The sequence below is a fragment of the Sphaerodactylus townsendi genome, linkage group LG17 (assembly GCF_021028975.2).
Source record: "Sphaerodactylus townsendi isolate TG3544 linkage group LG17, MPM_Stown_v2.3, whole genome shotgun sequence".
Lineage (NCBI taxonomy): Eukaryota > Metazoa > Chordata > Lepidosauria > Squamata > Sphaerodactylidae > Sphaerodactylus > Sphaerodactylus townsendi.
This window is the reverse complement of record NC_059441.1, coordinates 418,807-435,261: the sequence shown is the minus strand read 5'-3', so window position 1 is coordinate 435,261 and position 16,455 is coordinate 418,807. Positions and strand designations below refer to the sequence as shown.

The following is a 16,455-nucleotide window of genomic DNA, read 5'->3' as shown; positions in this document are numbered from 1 at the left end:
TGCAAAAGTGCTCTGAAAGTGGATTGAAAGTGCATTATTCTGCATGTGCGGAAGGGGCCTTCGTGGTGCACCTTCCTTACGAGTGCAGCGACAAGGCATCTGCTGAATGGGAGTCCAGCTTGACAGTCGCACTCCAGATATGGCGGCTTGCCCTTGTAGACTGTGCGAAGGAACTAGCTATAAACTGGGCCAATTTTTCTAAGGCCAAGGATTCCACGAACACAGAAACAAACTATAGACTGGCAATGGCCGTAAGCATTTTTAAAGAGAAGTTTGCTGACCCCTCCCTGCTCAGCCGAAAGAAATGCGCAAGTGGCTAGCCACTGGAGAAAAACGACAAGCGACAACACGCCTGACCCCAAAAATATTTCCTCTGTGAAAATTCCGGCAGGCCTGGAATGATAACATAAAAGGGACCCCAGATCACAAACACAGCTGCACCAAATTCCCAGGATTAACTCATTCATTCCAAGGTCTGGTGGAAGCGCTTCAGATGGGGCGGACCAACCCAAGCACCGTGAGTGCAAGCCAGCACGACAAAGGAATCCTCCAGCAACGTATTTAGGGCGAGGGATTTATTTTTAAAAGTAAAACTAAAGTATTCAAAACAAATTTCAAATATTGCACTGCACAGAAATGCTATTTTTTTTTTATCCAGGCTTTAAGGCAAAAAAATCAGCACCCGTCAAAATCTAATACACATAACAATTAAAATGCAGCTGGGGAGGAATTCCTGGGGAGGAGAGTTCGCAGCGGAGTCCAGACACGGGGATATTAGAGGGGCCCTCGGCTGCTGCTTTCTTCACTTTGGACAAGGTGGCAAGGCCCCCATGCTTCTATCACCGTGGTGGCGAACCTTTGGCACTCCAGATGTTATGAACTACAATTCCCATCAGCCCCTGCCAGCATGGCCAATTGGCCATGCTGGAAGGGGCTGATGGGAATTGTAGTCCATAACATCTGGAGTGCCAAAGGTTCGCCACCACTGTATATCATTTTGCCGAATTTGTCACATGGAATGACTCAGGAAGCCATCTTTATAAAGGGAACAGGGTCATAATTATTGTCTGTGAAATGTTCGGCGGTTTTCATTGCTCAGTTTGCTGCATACACCGTATTGTTGCACCATTTCTTTTATTCTTGGAAACTTTTACCCATGGGATGATGACTCCCTTGCTACAGAGAATGACGACGCAACAGGGAAATTTTTTTTGGTCATCTGTACACCATCTTAGCCACTTTGTTTGTTAACTATATAAATTCTGATATATGGTTCCCTGATTGTTTTACAAATATATGTTGTTATCTACCCCGAGTCTGACATTGTTAGGAAAGGGCAGGATAAATAATAATTTTTTAAAATATTGTAATCCAGCGGTAGGGGTTCCCCCCCCCCCCATTTTTCCATCTGTACATTATTTTATTCTATATAGTGTACTGTTCAATGCCCTAACATAGGCTCATTCCGCACATGCAGAATAATGCACTTTCAAACTGCTTTCAGTGCTCTTTGAAGCTGTGCGGAATGGCAAAATCCACTTGCAAACAGTTGTGAAAGTGGTTTGAAAATGCATTATTTTGCGTGTGCGGAAGGGGCCATAGTTTTTGGAATCCTTTTATTGTATCCTTTATCGGGGGGATGCTTGCACCATCAAGTTGCAACTGACTCATGGTGACACCGGGACTGAGGGGTGAGCAGAGGTGGTTTGCCGTTGCTTCTGTCGGCACAGCGACCCTGAATTTCCTTGGTGGTCTCCTACTTAAACACTGGCCAGGACTGACCCTGCTTTGCTGCCAAGCCCTGATGAGATCGGGTCAGGATGGGTTATTCAGGCGGCTTCTGTGATTTTCCCGTCAAGCCACAGCCGATTTATGGCAACCCCATAAGGTTTTCAAAGAGATGGTTGCCATTGCCTGCCTCCACGTGGGCTGAGAGAGAGATCACCCAGCAGGCTTCGTGTGGAGGAGTGGGGAATCAAACTTGGAGCAGCAGTGGCGTGGGAGGTTAAGAGCTCGTGCATCTAATCTGGAGGAACCGGGTTTGATTCCCCGCTCTGCCGCCTGAGCTGTGGAGGATTATCTGGGGAATTCAGATTAGCCTGTGCACTCCCACACACGCCAGCTGGGTGACCTTGGGCTAGTCACAGCTTCTCGGAGCTCTCTCAGCCCCACCTACTTCACAGGGTATTTGTTGTGAGGGGGGAAGGGCAAGGAGATTGTAAGCCCCTTTGAGTCTCCTGCAGGAGAGAAAGGAGGGATATAAATCCAAACTCTTCTTCCTCTTCTTCTCCAGATTAGAGTCCAGCGCCCTTAACCACTACACCGTGTGGGCTTAGGCGGCTGGATATATGTGGCTTCGATTGCATTTTTTACACTGCTAGATCCACTTTGAGTGGGGGAAAAACAGACAGACAATAAACGAAATGCCCGAATAAATAGCCTCAGTGAGGACAAATGGGAGCCGTATGTGTGCATAGGTTTGTGTGAGGGGAGTGTGTCCTCAGCCAGAGCTTGATCCAGGCACAAGAGAGGAATGCCTGGTTGTTCCTCTTCCCTCTCTCTGATATCCTCAGCCATGGCAGATGGTGGCTGTAGGAAGAGGGCAAGAGATCACAAAATAATCTTTACGGTAGTTGCGATACAATGCTGTTCAGGTATCCTTGGATGCGTTTTGCAGCATCTTTTCCGGTCCAAACAGCGAACACATCCTGTGTTTGGCAAGGCCAACCCAAAATAACTTTGCTGGTCAGAGCTGAGATAACAGGTTGGGCTGCAAAGAAGTCTGATAACAAAAGGTGAGAGAATTAAGAGAGGAAGAAGAAATGGGGCAGGGTCTTAAGTACCTTAACACTTGGAAAGCTTGTGCTACACATAGAGTCCTTTGGTAGCCAAGTTAACACACCGTATTCTTCCTGCCCCTGGACACATCCACGGAACAAGGAAACGAAGTCTGGAATGTGGTTTGATTGAGCGCTTGCTGCCAAAGTAAACATTGCAACAGGTCTTGAAAATCACACCAATTGGGAGATTGTCTGCTGTCCACCAATACGAGAGCTGGTGGGGGGAATGAACTTTGGATAAGAGCTATCAGAGTGGTGAAATGTTTTTTCCTCACCTTTTGAACTGTTGGTCAGGACACCAGCTGCTGGAACCTGTCATATATTTACCATCTATCCCTTTAGAGGATTTCTGCTCTGTCTCTCCAAACTCTGCCGGAGGCGGCATGAAATCAAATTTGTGGCCTGGATTTGAGGACTCTAGCGGTGCATTCCCGTGTCCCAACTCCTCTGCAAGTCTGCCCCCTCGGCCCAAATGCTACCAATACTCTGAAAGGACAGTAAGTCAGCATGTCTCTGAACCTTTTTTTTTTTAAATTGCTAATGCTGCGATTAGTACTTCTGGCTTGTTTTAATTTTGTGCTCTTATGCACGTTCTGTCAAACATTTTGGGGTGCTTGCTCCCCCAAACTTTCACTTAATACTTTTTACATACAATATTGAGAGCTGAAAAGAGTGGCGGTATACATTTTCTGAAGATAAAACTGAGCTGCGCTTCCAAATAGATAAATAAACCTTTGGAAAAAAGGCACCGAAATCTTTGAGTCGCATTTCCTAGGAGTTAAAATGCAACTGAGCACATACGTGGCTTGGGCGTTCAGATAGTTCTCAAAGAATTGGCTGATTTCACTGCTTCACAGTACCAAAGAACAGGCTCCGACTTCAACCCAGAATAGCTGCGATGTGTTAACCTGGGTTGGGCTCCCTTCCAATTTAATGAACTGGAGCTGATGGTTGGCTGAATTGGGAATGCTGAATTGGTTGGCTGAATTGGGGGGAAAAATGGCCATGCTGGCAGGGGCTGATGGGAATTGTAGTCCATGAATATCCAGAGGGCCGCAGGTTAATCTGAACTCCCTGCTGCTGTCTGAGGTCCAAGGAGTGCTTCTTCTCTCCCTGTTGCAGCTTCTGGCCTCACCAAAGTGTCACAGTGAGCAGTAAGGCCTTTTGTCACTGGGAAGCCAGCCCAAAGAATCCCTTACCCAACTGATACTTGCCCAGCCCCATCCTTGTCATCCTGGGGACGAATGAAGAGAAGATATTCAGATTCTACTTTTCATGGCAGTATGCATCAAACACTGCAAACAATAAGGATGCTTCATTTTGTGTTCAGAGTTTATAATTCCTTTTACTGCAACACTCCCCCCCCCCCCCGCACAACCGCCTGATGGTTTTATAGGGTCTTTCGTGACCTTTAAGAGGATCTACTGCTACTGCTATTTTGCTGGGATGAGACTGTTTTGTCGGATGGGTCTTTAGTTTGGGCCAATAACATAAAATACTTCAGTGCCATCGGGCGGAGAAGTGACTTGCTAAACGCTCTCCAACATCTGTGGCACAGATGACACATACTACATGGAGCAAGCTTCTAAGTGTCACTCAGGTATCCAACACTGCCGTTCTGGGACAGACCTTAAAAGGTCGTGGACAGCCCTTAAAAGGTCGTTTGAAATTCTGAGAACAAGGAGTAGGACGAATATTTAGCTTCCTCCCCTAATGAAATCTGTGCAGCCTCGGGACTTTCAGATGCTAATAATGGTGATTCACACACAAAAACAAGGGAGTCTCCTGAAAAGAGGCTATTGTCTTCAGCAGATCACAAACGGCAACTATCACAACGATTGCTTATTGAATGAGTCGCAGTGAATGAGTGTTTTGTTTCAGACACTCTGTCTAATCAATCTAAATATAAAAGTCCACTGGAGGAAGTCCATTGGCTCTCTGTAAATAGCTGGCACTGTCGAAAACAGATGCTGCCTCGCCAGACACTACATTTTCATCTTTATTTTGATAGCTCAAAGAATTCTCCAGGCAAGCGGGGAAACTATGAGATGCAAAATCCCAGGGCTGTCAGACAAGTCGTTTCCCACCAGAGAATACACAGATGGAGAGGAGTGACAGAAAGGAAGGGGGAGGGGGGGGTCAGACAAGAGGTTCGTGTTTTAAAGGTGAAAGGATTAGGGGGTTGAGACTGTATAAAGGGGGGGGGGAAGCAGCTGGGTGAAGCACCTGGCCATAGGCTGATAGTGGATAAGAAACTGCATGGGAAAACCTGGGGGGGCGCTCACGGGGAGCAAGGACAGGCTAGCAACAAGGGGGGGTGGTAGGCAAGAGAGAGACGGTGGCGTGGCTGGGAAGGAAAAACAGCCAACACAAACAGGAACTTGGCAGCGGGAGAGAAACCAAGTGGCCATGGAAGTGGGGAAGTTTGCTCAGTCATGAGTGACGGAGGATAGAGGAGGGAAATAACCAAGTGCAGATGTCTGAGGAATTTAGCATCAAAATGCTTTCATTTCTGGAGCTCTTACACCTAATGCCTGGGACATTTTGACCGTCTAAACAGGCCCCTGGCCTGCTTCCTAGTGAATATCACCAGCGTGGCCCAAAACAGCCTCGTTAGACTCAGTAGTCCATGAACATGCATTAATAGTCGACATTCTTTTCTCTCCAAGGACCAGCCCATTTCAAAATCCATGTCGCTCGGCTTGAATTGTGAGGCCGCCACCACCAACGTGGCTTGCCTGCTACCAACGCTCTGGCCCCTTCTGCACGGGCCAATAAACCCGAGCTGGGAACGGGAAGAAACCCATTTCGGGGGGGGGGTGGACTTCCCACAGCTCCTGCCCCTAAAGCAAGGCTGCCCCATGTTAACTCCCAGCGGCGGAATTCAAATAATTTAACAACCGGTTCTGGTGGTGGGATTCAAATAATTTAACAACTGGCTGCTTACAAGAACCATTTTCACAAGCGGTTCTGCCGAAGTGGTGCGAACCGGGTGAATCCCACCATTGTTAACTCCCCCCAAATGGTTTTTTTTTTTTGTGAGGACAGCATGATTCTCTTGTTTTAACGCAGGTTGCAGCCGCTCGCAAGTGAACGGCTGGAAAGGGGAAGCACTTTACTTGGCCACGCTTACCTTTTTAAAAAAGTCCCCAACTTGCAGCTGCACAGCCAGATGGGGTCACAGGGGCATCAGCATGGCTGTGGGGGTCCATGCCTGCCCGCCCATGTAGCTACGCAGTGGAGGGAAAGGTGCGTCTCTGTGTGAAGGTGCGTCTCTGTGTGAAGGTGTGATGGCAACTTGCATTGCTTCCGCAGTCTCTGTTGGCTGCCTGCACGGAAGCATGCGAATGCGCCGATTGGGAAACGGGTTGCTTTCTCCCGACTGCAACCCGCTGTGCAGAAGGGGCCTTAGTTATGTGGCACGTGGGAATTTGGGTAACCAAATGGTATTTCCAGCGGAAATTTCATGGAAATGATCAATGAAGTAAAAACCTTGAAGCTACGTTAGTCTATAATTTGACCATAGAACATCTTGTGGCCAGATGTACAGATTTAGGTTCCCCCTGTAGAAATAAGGCCAAAAGTGTGGAATTATGGAAGAAGGGGATTTGAAGTAGATACTCAGGACTTATGCAGGTTCACGGGGAAATCTGTGGTCTTGTCACAGCTTGAATCCAGTAAGACTGGTAAAGCGGGCAATCTTGGCTGACTTGAGGCGCGGGGAAGCCGCTTTTCAAAATATGATGAAATTGTTATCGCTGTGAAGTTAAGTGGAGTTTTCCCATTGACAGAGTTAGGATTTATCATGAACAGCAGATACAGGGAAGCGTAGGAGGCAACAAGCCACATGTCAGCGTTGCACAATGTTTGCAACGCATAACCCTTCTCATAACAAATTCTCAGAGATGGCAGAGATCTCTGTATAAGCCTTTTGGGCTACCTGTTTTGAAGCGACCTTGACCTTAGCAGGGGATCTCACTTTTGAACCCTCCTGTTCGGTCGAGTGATCAGATAAAAAACACGCCCTTCTAGCTGGTGCAGTTTTCGCTCTCTTGCCATGCTGATGTTTACTGAAATCAGATCGGAATTAATAAAACTGCAGCGCAAAACAAAATCACGGTAAGGATCTTCTACGAGGAAATGGAAACCTTTTATCGAAGTCTCACATTGAAGTCCTTAGTTTTGGAAACCACCTCCCCTATCGCAACACGGACGCTGGATAAGCACATGTTTGTGCCAAACGTTTCTGTTGCGTACTTCAAGAAGAACTCCGATGGCACCGAATTTTCCCATATTGAGCCAGAATTACTCACACCCGTTAACAACAGAAGCCTGTTCAGACTTGACAAAAGTCACCAGTTTCAATAAGCAGCAAACTCATCTTGGCAACTGACACAAGGGGTTGATTCAAGCAAGGGCGAAAAGCAGTGGTGGGATTCAAATAATTTAACAACCGGTTCTGTTGATGGGATTCAAATAAGTTAACAACTGGTTATTTACAAGAACCATTTTAACAACCGGTTCTGCTGAAGTGGTGCGAACCGGCTGAATCCCACCACTGGTGAACGGTACTTCCGAGGGAGATGCCTGCTACCTAAGAAAAGCGTGAGCTGGTTAGCGCTTGACCACGGTCAAAAAGCCAATTCATTACTAGGATGATTCCAGGCTGGGCAGATGGGTTTTCAGAGTTGCCTCTACGTTCAAATCAAATTGCTTTTCCAGAAAGGCTGTAACGCCCACAAAAATGTACAAGCATATACAGAACACAGAGGAATACAAACTGACCCACATAAGCAGTTAACAAAAGGTTATCCTGACCACCGTTTTAATTTTATTTCAGTTCCGGGGCAAACGATTCCCAGGTAGCGCAACGTCACGGGGACAAGCAGCAACAACAGCCGTGTTGTAAAATTACAGAACGCTTTCGTCTTACCTCAAGAACGGGACCAGCTCCCAGAATGATCTGTTCTACTCCACTAGCAAATCCCTTCTGACTAAGAGCGGTGAGATGATGGATCAGAAAGTTTGTGCTCTGCGTTTTCCCAGACCCGCTCTCTCCAGAAATGACAATACACTGATTCTTCCGACGCTGCAGCATTGCATGGTATGCTACATCCGCCACGGCGTAAATGTGGGGCTCCAGCTTCCCCAGTTGGTGGTTATCGTACATTTTGACGTATTTGGGGTTGTAAATCGGGAGGAACTTGAACGGGTTAATGACTATGAGGATGCTCCCAACGTACGTGTAAATTTTCTCCTGCTTAAAGCGGTTTCTGAGGTTCTCGAGGAGCGTTCTCTCGTTCAAGTCTGGCAAAGCACACAAGTCGTCATAGTCCTTGTGCGGCGGCTGAGGGAGGAAGCCGCGCTCCACCATCCGGCGCCGCTCCTCCGTCACCTGCAGCCAGGACTGGAGGCTGGCGTAATGGATCGACCCGTCGAGATTCTTTTCCCTTAGAAGAAAGCGATAATCCTCCCCGCTCAAACGGTTCTCCAGGGCCATCCGGGGCCACAGCATCATGCGCTGGACCGGGCAGTCCGTGGGGTTGAGGATCCATTCCTCCCCCCCAAATTCCTTCACTTCTGCCAAAACGTAACATTTTGTCTTGTCCAGCTGCAGTTTGCTGATGAGAGAGTCGATCACCTCCGCCGCCGTGGACGTTTTCCGGGCGATAACGGGACAATAGATGGTCCCTTCGGCGATGCTCCCCGGGTAGATGTGTAGCGTGTGCTCGCTGTCCTCAAAGCGTCTTCTTCCTCCAACGTCATTTCCACTCATATTGGATTCCTTCCCATCAGTAACAGCAATCCATCTTGACGGGATAACGGATCATGGCGCCGGCACTGTAACAAGACAACAAGAGACGTTTAAAGGCAGGGCAATTGAGGGACGAGGCTTTTCCCCCAATCAAAAACCAGTTGATGGTTCAGAGGAGAAACTGCAGGAAGCTAAATATGTATCAACTGATGTCTACTCAATCAACTTTATTGCGGTCGAAGACCAGAAATTATGAAATACGAAGTATAAAACCACAATATACAATTCCAAATAAAAATTGGGAACATTATTTAAACTGTGGAAATTGTACAAATGCAGAATTGTACAAATGCAGAATGCTAAATCTTGCCCTCCAGAGATGTCCCCGGAGGGCAAGACCACGAGACAGAAGCTGATCTACTTCGGTCAATGTGATGAGGGCAAATTCGCTGGAAAAAGAGATGTTACTCGGAATGGTCAGTGACAAATGGAAACGGGGTAGGCCAAGGACTCGTTGGTTGGAAACCATTAAGCGGGGCACGGGCACGAACATCAACCAATTGAAAGAAGTTGTGGCAAACAGGGAAGCACAGGAGGATTGGCTTATAGAGTATCCAAGAGTCAGACATGACTAAATGGATAAAGAAGAAGATGGATAAAGAAGAAAACCATAAGATAAAATAGTTCTGAGTGGCTTAGCAGAAAGGCAGGAAGCAAAGGCACCAACACCACCCACAAATCTACAATACAAGTAAAGCACTTACAGTCAGGAAGATTAGCTTGATTTTTAAGATACAGTGCATTAGCTATCTCCAGCAGTACAATTTAATGAGAGCAAATTTTACATTATCTTTCAGATTAGTGAGAATTTTTTAACAGTCGGGAGGGCATCGGAGGTAAGGATGACACATAGGCAGTAGGCCACTCTGACAAGACAGCGGCTTGGGTCAAATAGCCTCCGCTGCCTGCTCATAATATCCCTTTCAAATCTCACCGTCGACGTTCCGCATTGAGGTAAGACCTAAATTTAGAACACTTAGACGTTATTTCCTGGAGGCGTTCTATACCATTTCAAATGGGCAAAGCCATTTTTAACAATTGTCACGCTGATAAGGAACGCAGTTGTTTCAAACTGCTGTCCCGGCGACGCGAGAAAACCAGTTCTACTCTGGTGATTTATTCAGCAGTTCAGTTTGCGTGGATTACTTCCTTGCAGCTCCATGTGACCTACCTCTTAATGTATAGATGATTCATCCTCAAGCGCAAAGCAGAGGTTTGGGGCACAAGAGGTGGCCTTATTTGCTCAAAAGACTCAGCATGTCACAGAACAAACTTCGTGAGATGGTCTTTTACCCTGTAGGTATTCAGTACACATGAAGGCAATCAGGCCTGCTGCTGTTATATTTAATGTGCAATAACAAATGGAAATACTTCCTGAAAGCCATTTCCCATGAAGAGTTATTATATAAATACCTACGCTTGCCAGCTTACTGCCAGGAATCTACATTTAACGTTCACAAAGCATCAAAGGTACAACTACGTACATTATAACGGCAACAGCCCAGTATCCCTAAATAAGATAAGATGGAAGAGGATTTTTAAGTTCAGCATTTGATCTGACACATAGATAGACTGTTGGAGAACAGTGAAAGCAATCATATTGACGGATATGTGATTAAACAATTACTAAGGTCTCAGCAAAAGTATCTTTCTGGTACATTCGAGGACACCCACTTCAGTTGATAGGCAATACATTCTGGATAGACAAAAGGAAAAACTTTACTCAATGAGAGATTAAAACGTAGAATTAACTGCCAAAGGATATAGTGATGATCCACAAGTTTAGACGGCTTTAAAAGGGGACTAGATACATTCATGGGGGGGTCCATTAGCGGCTACTAGCCATGGTGACACAAGGAATCCCCCACAATCAAATTCGCCTTCATGTACATCTTATTAACCCTGGCACTTGCATTCTCTGTCTCCTCTTAGTCTGTAAATTCACCGCAACAAGATACTCATCTGGAGGGGTGGGGAATAGACTAATATTTCCAGAGAAAGTGAGAAACACTTAATTCATGCAATTTTATCCTAGAACCAGCTGAAAGCTGAGTACACAAAGCCAGCAATAATGAAAACAGTCGTTGTGGGTGCCTTGGACTTTTAAACTTTTCTTAAAGCTTTCTGAAACAGATTAAAAATCTAAGCGCTCTTTGAAAGCGACTTTTTACTTTGTATTGTCGAAGACTTTCACGGCTGTAATCACTGGGATGTTGTGTGGTTTCCGAGCTTTGTGGCCGTGTTCTAGTAGCGTTTTCTCCTGACGTTTTGCCTGCACCTGTGGCTGGCATCTTCGGAGGATCCTCCGAAGATGCCAGCCACAGATGCAGGCGAAATGTCAGGAGAAAATGCTAGTAGAACACAGCTATGCAGCCCGGACACCAAATAACATCCCAGACATTTTACTCTGTTTAAAAGTCAATACAATGGAGTTTGTTAGGGATCGGGGATTCCTGATGCATTGTGAGAAGCACCGCAAACTTTGACCGAGAAGTCAGCTCAAGCCAGCAGCCTTAAAGGGCAGAGTCACACTAAATAGTCAAAACATTAACAAGCCCTTGCTTCTTTTTAATGTGAAAGCCACATATTCTAAATCGGGTCATACTTCAAAAGCGCACTTCCGGCGTTGCGCCCGTTGTCAGTACAGTTCGCCCACTACTGTAAACCAGAACACAAAGCGCAGAAAGGACGTCATGTACTCACTCAAACTCTCTTGTTTCATTCACATCATCGAAAGGACACCAGTGTCATTAATATGCTGTCAGAGAATGCAGCTGCGATTTTTCCCCCCTTCTCCAGAACTACAACTCTGAAGTTGCAAGTGAGAGGAAAGCATTAGCTTCTCCCACAAATTGATTTCTCAAGTAACCTGGAGCAAAAACAACCAGCCCAACTGCAACGAAGGAATACATTTTAGGCACGAACAATGGGCTGCTTGACACCTCTCCCCCCTCGTCTTTCTCAAAGCGAGAAATCTGCACTCCATTAATACCATCCTCAGCTAAGCCTTGCCTATTTTCCATGTGCCCTTCCATACATCAGTCCCTACATACTAATGCACATTAAAGCTACATTCAATACTCGTGATCCAACTCCAAACAATCCCAGGCGGACAAAAATGCACCAGAGATTAAAATGCAGTTTACCTTTCGAAGGCTACCTAAACCTTTCCCGCTAAAAAAGCTGAAATACAGGTCCTGTAAAGGTCGGAGACCCATCTTTGCTGCATCCGCTTTACTGAATAACTGCACCTGCTATTTCCTTCAAGGACAAATACCTGTACCTAAGCAGCAGCCAGCAAGAACCTAGAACTGTGGTGGCGAACCTTTGGCACTCCAGATGTTATGGACTACAATTCCCATCAGCCCCTTCCAGCATGGCCAATTGGTGGTGCCATAACATCTGGAGTGCCAATTGGCCATGCTGGCAGGGGCTGATGGGAATTGTAGTCCATAACATCTGGAGTGCCAAAGGTTCGCTACCACTGACCTAGACGCCACCACTGACCACTGACCTTCTTGGTGAAGTTGCTCATAAACCAGGATGTGATCAGAAACAATTCAGCCTTGAAAAGCAAAAGTAGAACTGAATTACGAAAAGGGCAACAGTCAACACTTGCAGCCTCTTAACTATGAAGTAACCCGCTGCCCAGCAGGAGTTACTGTACTTCATCGCCCATTATTATCGACAGGTATGCAATTACCTTACCGATACTATATATGCAATAGGGATGTCAAATGGTCTCCTCTCCCCATGATATCTGCACAGAGCGACACTTGCAACTCGTACATCAAACCTCAAGGTTAAGCTCTATTAAGTTTCTGCTTTCACAATACCTTCGAGGAGCCCCAACGAGACATAAGAGACAATAGATTATATAAACAAGCACAGGCCACGCAGAGCTTTCTAAAGACAGCACTGTTTTTTCCTACAAAACAGGACCGACGATTTGTAGTCAAGCGGAATGCAGAAGTCACAGAAACGTTTCTAGCAACTTGGCCATAATAAACTACACTAAAACCTCCTTATTAACATATTTAGTATTTCCCACCCCCACCCCACCCCACCCCACCCCAAAAAGAACGTTTAAAATCCTTTTAAGTGTGTGATTTACAAGGTCACCAACTCTCGACCGCATCTATCATTATAGTATTGGCTGCTACCACACCATTCAGGTATTAATCAGCTAGCAGGACCAAGCTCATATTAATTTTGTTTCTCACCTCATTTTGCAGCTATAGCAAGCAGTGAAATGAAGCAGCTGATCCTTTCTTCAGTTTTCATCTTTCATCTTTCAGTTTTCATCTTTCATTGGCAATGCCAATTTTGTCCCCTTGACACCTCCCCCCCCCCCCGGCACAGTCAGCTGTGGAAGCAATATCAGCTTTTTTAAAATCCCTTAATTCTCAGCGAAGGGCTTCACACCTGTATTTTACCGAAAGCCCATCAGAGCTACAAAAAGCATACCTTTTTTGGTCAACTCTCTGCTTCCACTGCAGAACGAAGCACAACGATCAATCGTTAACAGGAAGTCTTACCGGGAAAGCAGAAGCGGTCCGGTGCATTATGCTCCATTTAGAAGTCATAGTTCTATCAGATGCAAACAGCAGCTCAACCCTGATGCTGACGACGCATTACCATTCCCCTAGAGCTATTTGGCTTTCTTTAAAAAAAAAAAATACAAATAGCAAAATGAAATGCAAACACTGACTACAGCCATGCACATTCAGCTTTGGCTGAATATTATTAAAACAATTATTTGGGCCTTTTCTCTCCTGCTTTTCTCTCCAAAGCTGATTGGAACTGGAACGCTTCTATCATTTCTGCAGCTATTCTGTAATCTACCTTTGGGGATTCTTTTGCCCAAAAGTTCCATGGAGACCGTTCATAAAACCAAATTAGCACAAAGAGAACGCAGGGACTGAATCTGTAGCAACGTCTTGTCAAAGGCTTTCACGGCCGGATTCAACTGGTTCTGGTGGGTTTCCCGGGCTGTGTGGCCGTGGTCTGGTGGATCTTGTTCCTAATGTTTTGCCTGCACCTGTGGCTGGCATCTTCAGAGGTGCATCACAGAGAGAACGACCCATTGGATACTCACCGTGAAGGGGTCTTCTCTTGGGTGGTGAAGGCCATCTTGTTGGGTTGTTCTTCACTACTTGCTAGTGAGGCAGGAAGTGCTTTTTGGTCATATCCTGTTGGCGCCAAATTGCCCCAGTATCTGACCGGCCGAGCGATTGAAAGCAGGAATACTCGAAGAAGAAACAGTCGAAAACACGCTGTAATAAAATCTTATTAGAACATCGCCAAAGGCTTAGGCAAACAACTGTAAATCCAACAGGTAAAAAAAAACCAAAGCGCTGATATAAGGTATAAAATAGGAGTCTGTATCAGGCAGAAGGGGAAGGAGCATATTATCAAAGGAGAACGAGAACAGGAGGGAGGGCCAAGATGGCCTTCACCACCCAAGAGAGAAGACCCCTTCCCGCGGTGAGTATCCAATGGCTGCCGTTCTCTAGGGTGGTTTCCCGACCATCTTGGTTGGGACTCCCAAGCAGTACCCCAAATAGGGTGGGGTTCCGTTAATCTCCAATAACATGCTCCAAGGAGACCTTCTGTCGAAGCGAAGCCTGGGCCCGGCGCTCCATGGATGTCAGCTGCGTTAATACGCCTGACAAAGAGGGAAGGGGAAGCCCAGCTGTGGCAGCCCTACAGATCCTGATCTAGCAGGGACATGCCTGACCAGGGCAGTGCATTGGACGCCGCGCTTCTGGTGGAATGGGCTGTAATTCCGCTAGGAACTGGCAAACTATTTGCCTTGTCGCCTCTGAGATGCAGGCTCTGGAGATGGGAACTGATGGCCGCGGAGGACATAGTCTCCCCTGCAGCCGAGGGGGCACTACATTAGCAAGGAAGGTCTCCAGACTTTTCTGAGCTGTTCAGCATTACATTTGAGGAACGCTGTAAGCGACCGGCGCATATCCAGACAGTGCCGGAGGCACTCTGCCCGAGCAGGTCGCGATGGCTTGGGACAAAAAAAATTTGGGAGGACTACCTCCTGTCCTGGATGGAACCCCTGTAAAGCCACCTTAGGCCAGAAAGGACAGGTCAAGCTTAAGCACTACTCTGTCTGGGAGAATTGGCAAAGGTTGGGAGTTTCACTGGAAGGGCCCCTAACTTCCAGACATCCGCCCTAGCAGAGGTGATAGCCACTCAAAAATAAAAAACTATGCATGCGCAGCCAACGGAGATGGATTTGCACTGGACCCGGCTCAAAGCGGTGACTTAGTGAGCGTAGTCCAGAAGAACTGCATAGAGGCCGCCAAGAAGGAAACCCGGAGGGAGCCAGGTGCCTGGGACTGCTGAACTCCTTTCCAGGAGCTGAAGGACGTCCGGGATGCCTGAAGATGGGGAATTTACCCAACGCGCTGGAAGGGAAAGGTGACTAAGATAGCCAGCTGTATGGAGTCGTATAAGGGTGGAACAACGGAGACCTGTAGCAAAGCTTAGTCCCATGAATTCGGATTTTCGCCTGGCTGCTACACGTGGTGGCCATCTACAATTGCCTCCCAGAGTAGCCTTTATGTAATTAGATCTCTCCGCTCAAGGAGCCACACGGTCAGCCGGAGCCAACCACCTGGATCCAGATGGAGAAGGGGGCCCCCTGGGACAGCAGATCGAGTGGGAGACTGGCAGATGGGACCGGGCTGCGCTATGGAGAGCTGCTGGAGGGAGCGAGGAGTACCACGGCTTGCCTGGAGGCCAGTTCCGGAGCCACTCAGGATGAAACCTCCGCCTCTTCTCCTCCTGCTTAACCTGCAAGGAACAACCTGTGAAAAGAAGAGACAGAGGGGTGGGGAGAAGCATGAAGGAGGCTCCGCAATCGGCCATCCCGGGCTAACAGGGCATTGACGCCTTGCATCGCCTGGAGGGGTGGAAAGAAGCGTGTCATGAATCTGGTTGGTTTGAGAGAGTTGAGGTGTGTGGCGAACACGTCTATCACCGGCTCCCCTAAGCTTGAGCGTGGGATCAGGATGGAAGACCTGAGGCTTCAATTTCCATTCTGCATTGAGATGCTGAGGTGCGGTTGAGCCAGTCCGCCTCGGGTGTTCAGGCAGCCCTTCACATGTTCTGCTCTCAGGAGAGCCGAAGTTGAGTCTCTCGCCCAGGAGAGGACTCAGGGGAGGCCTCCCTGTGCAATTGGGAGAACCGAGATCCCCCCCTGGGATGATTCCAGTGGATAGCACTTGGCGGAGACATTGCCGGTGTGGGACCCACGACATAGCGTTGCTGGAAAGAATCTGGTTCCAGGAAGGAAACTCTGGAGAGCTAGAAAGGATGGCCCAGACCCCGAAGGGGCGTTGGATGGGAAGGGTGGCCTGGGAGGCACGTCCAGAGGAGCTCCCTGGAGCAAGGTGCTTTCGTCTAGCAATCCTTGGCCTCCCCACCCGCACTGAGGCTGGCGTCCAGCCCCAAAAAAATGTGGGATCCTGGCTCACCAGGCTGCAAAGACCTTTCCTCCTCATTAGATTGTTGGTGGAGGTCCACCCAACTGAAAGGCTGCACCCATTACCCGAGAAGGGGAAAGGGGCAGAATATTGGTCCCCGCGAAGTGGATGATGGCATTTGCATAGGGGCGTGGAAGTGCTTGAAAGAGAGATGGCGCATGAGCCCTGCCCCATTGGATGAGATCGAGTGGTAGACAGGAGAAAACCCTAGCAGACTCGGGCTACTAGTTGGAGCCTGTAGTGGCTTGTGGCAGACCTCCCTGGATCTTCTTTATCTTTGTTGGGGAGGGGAACG

The 16,455-nt window shown here is 47.5% G+C and overlaps 1 protein-coding gene across 5 annotated transcripts in view; it reads right to left on the bottom strand.

Annotated features, from left to right (window-relative positions):
• The window catches only part of MYO9A (myosin IXA), a 122,391-nt gene that overhangs the window by 71,729 nt on the left and 34,207 nt on the right, over positions 1-16,455 (bottom strand). For all 5 annotated transcript variants that reach the window (XM_048481780.1, XM_048481783.1, XM_048481785.1 and 2 more), the window contains exon 2: positions 7,774-8,681. In XM_048481780.1, the coding sequence (XP_048337737.1) occupies positions 7,774-8,616 (843 nt within the window). In that variant the 5' untranslated portion in view covers positions 8,617-8,681. The remainder of the gene's footprint in view (positions 1-7,773; positions 8,682-16,455) is intronic.